Genomic DNA, 12,779 nt, shown 5'->3' with positions numbered 1-12,779 from the left:
GTATTTAATTTACCTTCTTTATGCCATTTTTCATATACAGCACACTCATAAGAACTGCCATACTGGGCCAGACTAAAGGTCCATCTAGTCTAGTATCCTGTCTTTCGACAGTGGCCAATGCCAGGTGCTTCAGAGGGAATGAACAGAGCAGGTAATCATCAAGTGATCCATCCCATTGCCCATTCCCAGCTTCTGGCAAACAGAGGTTAGGGACACAATCCCTGCCCATCTGGCTAACAGCCATTGATGGACCTGTCCTCCATGAATTTATCTAGTTCTATTTTGGGTTAGGGTTCGGGTTTAGGGTTTATCCCGTTTATCTGAATGGCTTCAGGGAAAATGAAACTTTCGGCTAACCAGGTGTTTGGAGAAACCAAAGTGCTACATTGAGCTGCAGTTTCACTGATATAGAAATATGGTGAATGAAGCAAGTAATGCTGATATTTGCTTAATACTTTGTACTTCATTCAAGAGTAAAAAATAAACCTCTTGAGTTTATTAAGCCACCAAAATTGTATTAAAATTGTGTCCACAGTGGTTTTAATATAATTTTAGCGTTTAAATGCAATAACATTGGGTTTATTCATTAACAAAATAGAAAGTATTAAGTATTAAAAGTGCAAAGCCCTTGATTAGTACTAACCAGCGGTAAGCGGCTAATTGAGAAGTTATTAGCTGGTGAATAACTAATATAGGGCTACATGGGGGACACACAATGGATTCAGATAACAAGGATTTTGGGGTACAGGGAATTGGGATAACTGGAATTATACTGTACCTTTATCATGACCCTCTTATTCTCCTTTCTATATTTATGAGGTCCTAATCATATGTGTTTTTATATGGAAGCCTTTTCTTGCCTCTAATAATTTATTGCCTGTTGCTGAAGCCTTTCTGTTTCTCATATAAACTTATTGAGAAGGGGCAAGCAAAACTGAATGTATTACTCAACGTAACAGAGTGCCATCAGTTTGTACACTTTCAGTTTTATTCTCTATAGCAAGAGTAATTCAACCCAGCGTCTCATTTGCTTTTTGGACCACAATTTTACCTTAGATACTTTCATTTCATAGGCTTGTTGAGGGATTCCTAGAGGCTTGTTCCTCAGCCCCCGTTAAGTCCCCTGCATTCAGAGTCAACAATATATTCCCTTCAGAACTAAAGACGTTCATCTGGGATGGGAACATAACACTAACACTCCATGAAACATAGAGCAATAACTCCAGTTACCTGTTACTTTGCTCAGTTAGCAGAGTCATTGCAGTTTTATTAATAGATAAACAGATTGTTAAGGCCAGAAGGGACCATTATAGTTATAGAGTCTGACCTGCACAACACAGGCCCTAGAATTTCACCCAGTAATTTCCTGCACTAAGCCCATGTCTTGTGGATGACAGAATCATACGTCTCAAAGACTTGTGTAGCCCTTCTTCCAATTACTTAGCCCAGTTCTCTTATCTCTACTGCAAATTCATAGTTCAGGCAGCATCAACCAGTCATGCATGTCCTTTTAGGTTCTGGTTCATCATAGAATATTGTTTGTTGCTGAGTGTAAATGTCTTAGGTCTGTATCTGCAGTTCCTGGATAGAGCTGTGTGAATAACTGATTTTTTTTCTGTTCAACCGGTAAATGGAAATTTTAAAAAAAATCACTTTGGTTTGCCCCCCGCCTCGCCCCCAAAAAAATTCTAATATTTTTTGTGAATCAAAACTTGAAAAAATTTCTTTTTTGGGTTGAACAACATGTTTTGTTCTACCTGAAATAAAGCATTTCATTTTGCCTGTGGTAAATAAAGTGGGGGGATAGCTCCCTTTGGTGGACACCTAGCCAGCCAGTTAGCTGTAAAATCCCTCTTGGTAACTGTTCTTTACTTGCTTTACCTGTAAAGGGTTAAAAAGTCCCCCAGGTAAAGAAAAAAAAGTGGGCACCTGATCAAAAGAGCCAATGGGAAGGCTAGAACTTTTTAAAATGAGGAAAGAAACTTTCCCTTTGACTGTTGTTCTCTGGGCTAGAGAGACAGAGCAGCCATGCTATAAGCAGCTTTAAGCAAGGTATGATCATAAATCATCAGATCCTACCTAGAACTACTTATCTGAACTCCAAATGTGTAAGTAGATCAGAATGTTTAGCTAGATGCGATCAGGTTTATTTCTGTTTATTTTTTTAAGGCTTGTGGATCTCCTCTGTGCTAACCTCTGATGCTTTTGTTTGCTTGTAATCTTTAATCTGAACCCCCAAGAAATCTGTTTTGAGTGCTTAATTTTTATAATTGTTTCTTTTAAGATCTAGCAAAAAGCCTGAGTTCCAGATGTATTTTTTCCCTTTTTGTTTTTAATAAAATTTACCTTCTTTAAGAACAGGATTGGATTTTTGGTGTCCTAAGTGGTTTGTGCATGTTGTTTGATTAGCTGATTTCCTTTGTTTTCTTTCTCAGCTCTTCCCTGGAAGGGGGGTAAAAGGGCTTGAGGGTATCCCACAAGGAGGAATTCCCAAGTGCTCCTTCCTGGATTCAAAGGGGGGGTTTTGCATTTGGGTGGTGACAGCCTTTACCAAGCCAAGGTCAGAGAGAAGCTGTAACCTTGGGAGTTTAATACAAGCCTGGAGTGGCAAGTATTAATTTTGAAAATCCTTGCAGACCCCTACTTCTGCACTCGGAGTGACCTAGTGGGGATTCAGCCTTGACATTGCCTTTGAGTTCTTTAGGCTTTTTAAAATAAAACTCAAGTAAAATTCTAAAAGCAAAGTGGTATTGAATTGAAAAATCAAAACATTTCATTTAAAAAAGGTCAAAATGAAACATTTCAATTTTCAAACAAAAAATTGGGTGTTTGTATTTTTTGTCAAACAAATTGATGAATCTGACACAAATTCATGAAATGTTTCAGTTGACCCACATCTGCATTTTCCAGGGGAAAAAAAGATTTTCCAAAAATTTTTGCCCACCTCCAGTTGTGTGCTTGACTTTTATTATTCGTGATGTGTTCTATGTACAGCCATCTGTGAGGGTCACACAAGTTCTGGTAGTAAGTTTTATTGTTAGAAATCTTGAATGAAATGTGTGTTAACTAAGACCTAGTCTCAGCAAACTCTAAGTTGAAGTACTTTTTGTCTGTACAATTTGGTTTCAATCCTAATCAAGTCAAAGTAAACGAGTTTTGCAATTGGCTCCAAAAAAAGTAGAATCAGGCATTTTATCTTTTTTTTTAAAAACTCTGTGTTGTGGCAATTAATGCTTCAGTTTAGAACCATAAATCAGAATCAAAAATATAAATATTACTATGAAGTGTAAGTATGTCAGTTGATCCCCACCTCTGTTGTTTATTCTTGCCTTAAGCACAGCCATTTGGTGGATTTCATTTCCATCAAGTTCTTTGGCAGTAAAAATTACTCAGAGGGAAGCCGATTAATAATTTACTGCCATGAATTTTGAAGTGCAATGAATTTTTCAGGTTGATCTGACTGTTAGTATGCTTATACATAAAACAATGAATGTACAGTTTAATCTAATTTCTTTCTTGGCTTGTACCTTTTTATTAGTCATTGGGCAAATTGGATATTCTATGGCTAACTGTAAGTTATGGGTCTTTCACTCTGAGACTTCATCTTATTCATTTGTTCTTCTGAAGCTAAGCTAAATAACAGTGGCTCAGAAGCATAAAATGCACACATGATACTTGTAGAATTTTTTTCTATTTTCTGTGCCTTCACTTCATATTATCTATGTAGTTTGTGTGTTTCCTGTATTTGTACTTTTTTATGTTATTAGTCAAGGAGCATTCCCTCCCCCACATCCTCTTGCCTTGTAAAGAATTTGACATGGTACCATGTGGGAAAATATTAGTTAAATTAGAGTGGATGCGTATTAGTACAAGAATTATAAAGTGAATAAGGAACTGGTTAAAGGGGATAAGACAATGGGTTCTTCTGAAAGGTAAAATATCAGACTGAGGGTAGGTTACTAGTGAAGTTCCTGAAGGATTGGCCTTGGGATCACTCTTAATATTTTCATTAATGACCTTGACACAAAAAGTAGGAGTGTGCTAATGATGATACAACATTAGGAAGCATTGGAATATTACAGAGGAAGATCTGGATGACCCTGAAGACTGGAGTGACAGAAATGGGATAAAATTCAATTGTACAGGATGCAAGATCATGCACTTAAGGTCTGATCATAAGAATTTCTGCTCCAAAACCTGGAGGTTCATCAGTTGGAAATGAGAGGATGAGACAGACCTGGGTGTGGGGGAGTCAATCACGGGATGGCTACGAGCCACCAAAGTGATGCAGCTGTGAAAGAAGCAAATGCAATCCTAAGATATATTAGAAGAGGCATCTCCAGTAGTGAGTGGCGGGGGGTGGGGGGGAGGTATTTGTGCCACTGGTATTTGTACCAGTGTACAAGGCACTGGTAAGACTTCCTCTGGAATACTGTGTACAGTTCTTATCACGCATGTTCAAAAAAACTAAATTCAAACTGGAACGGGTCAGAGAAGAGCTACTAGGATGATCAGGGGAATGGAGAGCCTGTCTTATGAAAGAAGAATGGAAGAGCTTGGCTTGTTTAGCCTAGCAAAAAGAAGGCTGATAGGGGATATGACTGCTCTTTATAAATATACTTGTGGGTAACCACCATGGAGGGTGAAGAGCTATTTAAGCTAAAGGACACTGTTGGCACAAGAACAAATGGGTATAAACTGGCCATGAAGAAATTCAGGCTGGAAAACAGAAGAAGCTTTCTAACCATCAGAAGAATGAGGTTTTGGAACAGCCTCCCAATAGGAGTTGTGGGGCAAACAACTTACTTAGTTTTTTAAGACTGAGTTGGACAAATTTGGGTAGTTGTATTATGGGGCTGGTTGTGGTGGTGGGGGAAGGACTCAGCAGCCCTGGGGCTCTCTTCCAGTTTACAATTTATCTTCCTAAAGCTCATGCTTCAGGGTTTCAGCTGGCCATCTCCAGGGGTGAGGAAAGATTCCTGCCCTTCCCTCAATGGATTCTGAGGTCAGGGATGGGGTTGTGGTGGGTTTGGTGGGTTTTTTTTTTTAATCATTTCTCTGAAGCATCAAGGATGGCCCCTGCTGCAGACCAGACATTGGATGGGGTGGGTCAGGGCTCTGAGATGGCACCAGTCATTCTCTCTCTCAGGTGCCTGGCTGGCTGGTGTGTGTTTGGGGTCTAACTAATCACCGTATGTGGGGTTAGGAAGGAATTTCCCCCCACATCAATCAGATTGGCAGTGAGCTTGTGGGGTGCAGCGTGTTGATATGGCTCACTTGCTGGGATGTGCCCATTTAATAATTTCCCTGCCACTTCATGGGCCTTGGGCATTAGTGCACCTTGGTCCATCCTATTCTCTCCCTGTGGCACACAACCATCTAGTCTTCTGTGATCTTATTTTGGTTGTTGGGTTTAGTGCGCGGGTGCTAGGCGGTGTTGGTGGCCAGTGCTTTGCAGAAGGCCAGACTAGATCTGGTGGTTCCTTCTGGCCTTAAACTCTGTGACCTGTGTATATCCATGTGGGGGAGTGATGCCATGACTCTGACCCTCCCTGCTCTTCTGCACCCACATGCTGACCACCTGTTCCAGAGGGGACTTAAATATGCTTGTAGAGCTTGTTTCTGTGGGTCTAGGCATGGAAATAATGAGTAAGGACTTTCAGGGATGTAAGGCGCATTCTTACCACTTTGCATGGGCCCGTAATCCAAGTCTCACTCTAAAATCCTCAGTATCAAAGGATAATTATTAAACTGGTGTTTGCAGTACATTTCCAAAACATCATTACGGCACGAACATAGAAAAACATATTTCATTTTTATTGAGGGACCTAATTTTGAACAAAATAAGACAGGACACCTGGTACGTAACAAGTACGTGACAGTTTTGGATAATTTTTCTTTGGAGTTTATTGCAAAGCAGACTCATTTAATGGCTTTTAATGATGACTGCAAATTGCAGTATATTAGACTGTAAGAATCCCATTGCAACATGAAGGCAATGACAGATCTTATAGTAAAAGCCATCAATAACTGTTTTTAACTCTGGGACACGCCACGTGTTTTAAATCTTTTTTTTTTTTAATTGATGGTGCAGCTCCTTGTGCCGTAAGAGTTGGGAAGGGCTAATTGCATCCACGTAAGTAAGGGTAGCAGAATCTAGATCTAATATCGAAATATTTTATTTTTTTGGTGAACAACAAGTGTATTTTTTGAACTTTATAAACCCACTGTGGTTTTGAGTGATGGCATAATAGATGGGCTTTCTATATATATGATGGAAAAGATTTAAGAAAACTGAGCAATCCCATCTATTATGCCATCAACCGAGCTATCATTCAAAACCACAATGGTTAATACAGTTCAAAAATACTTTTGTTAATCACACCCCCAAAAATTACAATATTAGATCTAGATTTTGCTTTCCTTATTCATGTGATGAAATAATGTACTTCTTGAATAGTCAAGAACAGTGGTTCTCAACCAGAGGTACACGTACCCCAGGGGGTAGGCAGAGGTCTTCCAAGGGGTGCATCAACCCATCTCAATATTTGCCTAATTTTACAACAGGCTACATAAAAAGCACTGGCAAAGTCAGCACAAACTAAAATTTCATACAGACAAAATGAGAAAGTAATCTTTTTTTCTGCAATAGTGTGCTGTGACACTTCTGTATTTTTATGTCTGATTTTGTAAGCAAATAGTTTTTAAGTGAGGTGAAACTTGGGGTACGCAAGACAAATTGGCTCCTGAAAGGGATAAAGTAATTTGGAAAGATTGAGAAACACTGGTCTAGGACATGCCTTCTTCCAGGCACAGGGGGCTGGGTGGAAACAAGATAAGAGAAGGATATAAAAGGCATTATTAAGCTTTTGCAGCAGGTATGGAGCAATGCGGTTCGGGAAAGAAAAAACAAGATCAAAAAGTTAGGTGGAAACCTAAGTTCACCAGGACCTTGAAAGCAAGGGTGCAGAGTTCACATTTGATGTAGAAGATGAGAAGAAGTCAATGACAGGATCTGGAGGAGGAGGACACAGAGCAGCTGACAAGGTAGATGCTTTTCACAGCTACATAATTGATAGGAGTTGGGGTGGGGTGCAGGAAGATATAGGTGGGGAAGATAGGGCCTGTGTAAGCTGAGACCATAAACTTCGTGACATCTTAGGAAAATAGTCATGGTTGCTGTTGCAGTTATAGATAGGTTTGGTTGGTTGTTTTTTTATCCTTGCCACTAACCGATCAATAGAGCAGGCTGTGACAATCATGACACAGCCCCTGAAGGTGCCTGAAGAGACCCAGTAAGCAATTAACACAAAAAGTGTATTTCTCTTTAAGGCTGATCAGTTGCAGTGGTGTTGTCAGTCAGCCTCTGAGAACCTTCCCCAGTATGGTGGTGTCACTGTTGTCTCAGACCTTTTTTCAGTTGAGTCATTAATAAGTCCTCGGCGCTGTTCTCTTTCCATATAAGGACATAGGCGGAAAGGTATGTCTTGATGGTCTTTAGCAGTTGGAAAGGAAAGATAACTAAGGCCAAGGAGCCCAAGCTGTATGTGGCTGGCACAGAAACACTTTGGGTCTCAGAATCACATTGAGATGCAGTAGTTTTCTAAAGGAAATCTAAAAGATAGGGAGGGAAAGCTATAGGTCTGCATGCGTCCAGTATAATAAGTAACTCAGAATTACTGATTTAGTTGGGGTTTGGCCCTGCTTTGAGCAGGGGGTTGGACTAGATGACCTCCTAGTTGGAGGTCCCTTCCAACCCTGATATTCTATGATTCTATACTGTACAAAAAACAAGGTTCCTATTCTGTATGTATGTATACATTTTTAACATTTAACATTTGTAGACTCCCATCACAATATAATAATAATCACAATACTTAACCTTTATATAGTGCTTTATCTTTTCAAAGTGTTGTACAAACTACTATTTAAATGTAAAGCCTTTAGGTAATCCGTAATATCTGCGCTGTGTGCTGGAGTTTAATGTTGTTCAGGAAAAAATGTTTTAACTTCACACGGATAAAGGTAAAAAATGTAGTCCACAGAATAAAATGAGCTTCAGATGCTACTATTTAGCAGCGGGCTCATGGTGTCTTTCAATCTTCTCTTAGGAGAATCTCTTTTACAATAGCTGGTTTCTTCTCAGATCTGGCCCATATTGTATATGGTAATTATAGCTCTGCTGAAATTCCAAGCTAAAAACAGAAATGCAGCATGTGCTTATTTTCCCCCTACAGTTCTCAAGCCAAGAGATTGGAAAAGACTGGCTGGGAGAACAGGAGTGCAAGCAATAGACACGTCTACTCTTTATTGCAAACCTGCTCTGCCTGGGAGTTGAGAGCTGTCATTTTCTGGTGCTTATTATGTATGCAGCAAAAGCTGAGTCTGATTGGATGTAGTAGGACCTAAGGCGAGGGAGCGAGGGAGTGGAAAGGGAGTTCGGCTTGCAGCACTGATATGTAAACAGTGGAAAGAAAGACAGAGTAAAAAGCACTTATGCTCTGAGCAGCAAGCAGCACACTGCAAGATTTGATGGCTCTTGTAATATACCTTCTGTGCATCTAGCTGTACACGACTTGATGAATTAGCAAAGATACTTCTGAGAATCTCTCTTCTGTGGATTTAATATAAGGGGCAACTGGGATGCACTAGCCTTCTTCATCACTGCAGCTCCTCTCTGCTCTGCACTGTAGTTCAAACGGGGCAATGGAAATGAATATGAAGAAGTTCACAGTGCGTAGGTTCTTTTCAGTATATCTCCGCAAGAAGTCTCGGTCGAAGAGCTCAAGTTTAAGTAGATTTGAGGTAAATTTTTATTAAGTTCTTTATATGTGGCAAATACTCTTATGTGCTTCTTATAGAGGTGGGGGATGGCTGCACTTGCTGATGTAATCAGCAGTTAAAGGTAATCTTCCTCTATAGGTGGTGGTGTTTGCAATGGTATTACTTCAATATCACTAAGCTTTTTTTGTAATGCACTGTACATTGCAAAATATATTTGGCATGTTGCTGAGGCTTATTTCACTGGCATAGCGCGTGAGAAGGAAACCTGAATCAGGACATTATAAACTTGTTTGAAATAATTACAGATTCACCTAAATTAGCACAGACAGCACCAGAATCTATAGTAGCTGCCTGCTTTACTCTTCCTAACCCCACCCACAACTCAGTCTATTGCAATACTTGGTGTTCAATTGTTTTTTTCATGGTTTGCGAAAGTGACTCACAGTTCTTTTATCCAGGATAGTAATTGCCCTTGCTTTGTCTTCCTATAGGCTCCCATCCTTGTCATGTATTTGCATTCATCTTCTCTTCAGCCCATCCATCCTGACATTTTTTTGTTTCTGAAAAGGAGAAGTTGTTGTTTGGGAAAATGTCAAAATAAAATATAAAATGTGTTCGCACTATCACCAAGTGAAATGCCTTTTCAGTCAGAAAGAAGTATTAATGTATAAGAATGTTTGGCTGGGGCAGGATCAGGATTTCTGTATTCCATCCATCACATCGTTTTTTTGACCCTGTATCTGGATTTGGAAACAGTCAGTTTTATATATATAATTTTTTGTTCTCTTTGTCATTGCAGATGATCTGCTACCTCCCCATTAAAACAAAGGTATACAGGGCCTGATTCTCCCTTACTTGCATTTGTTTTTTCATAATTCCATTGACCTCAGTGAAGTTACTCTCAGTTTGTGCCAGTGTCCTGAGAGGAGGATCGGGTTCATACTATGCAAATAAATTAAAAAAAAATTTTCCTTCATGTCATATCTAAGACATCAAATAGCTATTTGATGGTAATGGTCTTGATATATCATTGCTTAAGCAGGATATGATAAAGACTGAGTTTAAGTAGGTTTTTTTTAACTATTTCCTGAAAAAATCATATTGCTTGCCTAATTCTGTTTCACCCATCAGATAGGAATACATCACAATAAAAAAACAAAACTCCACCAACTAATGTTGGCACCAATTGACATCCAGCCATGTTAATCCAAACCTCGTTGGCAGGGAAAATAAATTTTTCCTCCCTCAGCTTTGTGCCCAAATCATGGAAGTGCTAAATTAAAGAGATGTATCTTGCAACAGTCCATGAAAGTAATCAAATCCATGCTCCACCAGAGCAGATGCAAAGCCAGGTGCAAAGCTGTGGCTCTTCCACGAAGAAGTTCTACTCGGGGACTAACAAGAGCATCATGATTGATCATTAGTGCCTGGACAGAGCATAGCAGGAGATGCGACTTCTGAGGTATCAGAGTCCCACCAGACCATTCGTGTTAACTATTTGTGTGACAATGCCATTGGTTCGTTACATTGGGAAGGAGCAGTTTCCACCATGCTAATAAACTAATCTGTTGGATAGTCTGACTCTGACTAGCACAACTCCTCTACATTTACAATAATTCAAATTCCTATTTTAAAAGAAGTCTTTAAAATTCTTTTGGACATAGTTATGAACAATAATTGCCTTTTAAACAAATTATTAGATTTTCTTTTAAATGTCTGGGATATTTTCTCTAAACTTGTTTTCTTGTACCAGGATTTACTGACTTTTAAATAATCTTGTTCAAGAAGCAGCCCAATAGATCTATTGTAACCCATTTAAGTTACAAGCATCACATCCACTCCCCACTTCCCTCCTTTATTTGGCAGTAATAACCCACTTTATGCAAAGTCACTCTGTATTATAATGCAACAGGGAACAGGGGGGTTTCAAACAGGAAGGGAAAAAATGATTTAAAAATCTTTTCTGCTATTTAAGTGTGAAAATCATCAGAGAAGTTCCGACTTAGTGGAAAAACCAAACACAAACACCAAGCCCCCTGTGTGAATCGCATCCCTTAGCACTTCTGTATATACACTCGTAATTGCAAGCTAATGAGCATTCATCAGCAAAATATAAAGAGCAAAGGAGGCTTGCTGGTAGTTTGATCGTTCGGAATAGGAGTATTCTCCTTCCAAATAGATATACTTATAAAGAGACAAAATATTAAGTCGGTACATAGAAATTTATCATGAACAAAAAATAAAATAAAGGCAGGGAACTCGGCGAAAATGCACATAGCAATGTTTTGCTTAGTGGTTTGTTGCTACTGCACCTGGCAGAAACCATGTGTTGGTAGATCTGATTTGAAATTTATAGGAGGATCATTGTCTGTCTCCCTTTTCCCCCCGTTTTGCTTCAAGTAATTTTATATCCTTAAATTACCACACTTACCGTAATGTCTAAGACATATCTACTAGGTAAGGTTTTGCTGGTCATTTTATCTCCTCCCCCACCCCCCATTCTTGTGCTGTTACTGCTTGGTTTAACTCTAGTTGTACAAGATTCATAGCTCTGTAAATCAGAGGTATGGATGCAGAAGATGACTTTGCAAGTTGCAGACCAAAACTTGATCTTTGCTTAATGGCTGCAGTACACCAATATCACTTCTTTATCGGAGACATCCAAATCCATTGCCTCATTTACACTATTAGGTTTTTAACTTGTTCATGACTTAGGTTGTGCATGAGAAAGGTAGTGGAGACCAATACTATGGTAAATAAGGAACATGTTGGGGTTTGTGGGGTTTTTGGGTTTTTTTTCTTATCCAAAATGTGCCCTTTATATTATTCTGGAGAAACTCAGCTCAAATTTGTAATTATGTTGTTACATATTTAGTTTTTAAGTTTTATACTATTTTTCAATATTTCTTAACTTTCATTTATATTTTGTGATGTAATATTATTCAACATGCAGGGTCAATTTCTGCCCTTGTACATGTGCACACAATTCCCATTGAAGTCCACTGAACACCCAGTGAAATCAAGGGGAATTGCAAATGTGGAACTGAAAGCAGAGTTTTGTTTATAGTTCTTACTGAGTGTCAATGAGCATAAATGTAAAACCACCAGGAGAAAGTGCACATGGCACGGATCTGCTAAAGACTTTGAGCCCCACTGGAATGTGTCTTATGGCAGAGATGAAGATTCCTTGACTTATAAATAAAAGTTAAATATGACATTCTAATAAAACAATGCAATAAAGACGCAACAAACAAAGAATTTAATTATGATATTTATTCCAATGATGCAAAAGCCTTTCCCGCCCTTAAATGTTTCTGGAAAAATGAGAATCTAAAACATTTACCAGGAAAGAACAACTGCCGATGTTCTCCATTTTTGTTATTTTCAGTTATTTTTAACTTTGTGTTTAGTCACACTAATATCTATGATCCATATTCTAGCCCTGTCTAGATCCTTGATATAATGTTGACCAAGGCTCCAAAGTGAGTCAGTACAACTCTTAGAGAAGACAGTCCTGGCTGATAGCTCTGTAGAGCTGTCATCTTGGGAAAGACCATGACCATCAGCAAAAAGATTTCCCCTGAATCTCTCCCCTCCATGGAAATCTGATTAATTTCTGCAGAGCCTGAGCAAGGGGATCATGATCTGTGGGGTAGGGCTCTTCATCTCTGCCATAAGACACCTTCCAGTGGGGCTCAAAGTCTTTAGCAAATCCATGCTGTGTGCACTTGGGAGGCCGGACCCAATAAAAATGATGTCTCCAACCTCTGAGAAGCTCTATTGGTCCTAGCCACAGTGTGCTCATGGAGTCCTGAGTCCCTTTCTAAATTGGGCCTGACCACTTCCAAGGTTAATTGTGTCACTCCAGATACAAGTAATGTGAATCTTAATGACTAATAGACCCTCCCCCCAATAAACTCCTTCCACAGTAGAGAGCCAGGATTTGACCTAATATGAAGGCAGGGGCGGGGGGAGTGCAACTTAATCAGCCACCT

At 39.3% G+C, this 12,779-nt stretch overlaps 1 protein-coding gene across 5 annotated transcripts in view; it reads left to right on the top strand.

Annotated features, from left to right (window-relative positions):
• Positions 1–12,779, top strand: part of RPS6KA2 (ribosomal protein S6 kinase A2) — a 484,946-nt gene that overhangs the window by 222,066 nt on the left and 250,101 nt on the right. Inside the window, exon 1 of one of the 5 annotated variants that reach the window (XM_074948756.1) lies at positions 8,417–8,805. The exons of the other annotated variants lie outside the window; for them this stretch is intronic. Coding sequence (XP_074804857.1) covers positions 8,707–8,805 — 99 coding nt within the window. The 5' untranslated portion in view covers positions 8,417–8,706. Of the gene's footprint in view, positions 1–8,416; positions 8,806–12,779 lie in introns of those variants that run through there. 5 annotated transcript variants of the gene reach the window in all.

This window comes from Natator depressus, chromosome 3, assembly GCF_965152275.1.
Source record: "Natator depressus isolate rNatDep1 chromosome 3, rNatDep2.hap1, whole genome shotgun sequence".
NCBI lineage: Eukaryota > Metazoa > Chordata > Testudines > Cheloniidae > Natator > Natator depressus.
The sequence above is the reverse complement of the archived record's forward strand: the minus strand, read 5'-3'. Positions and strand labels throughout refer to the sequence as shown.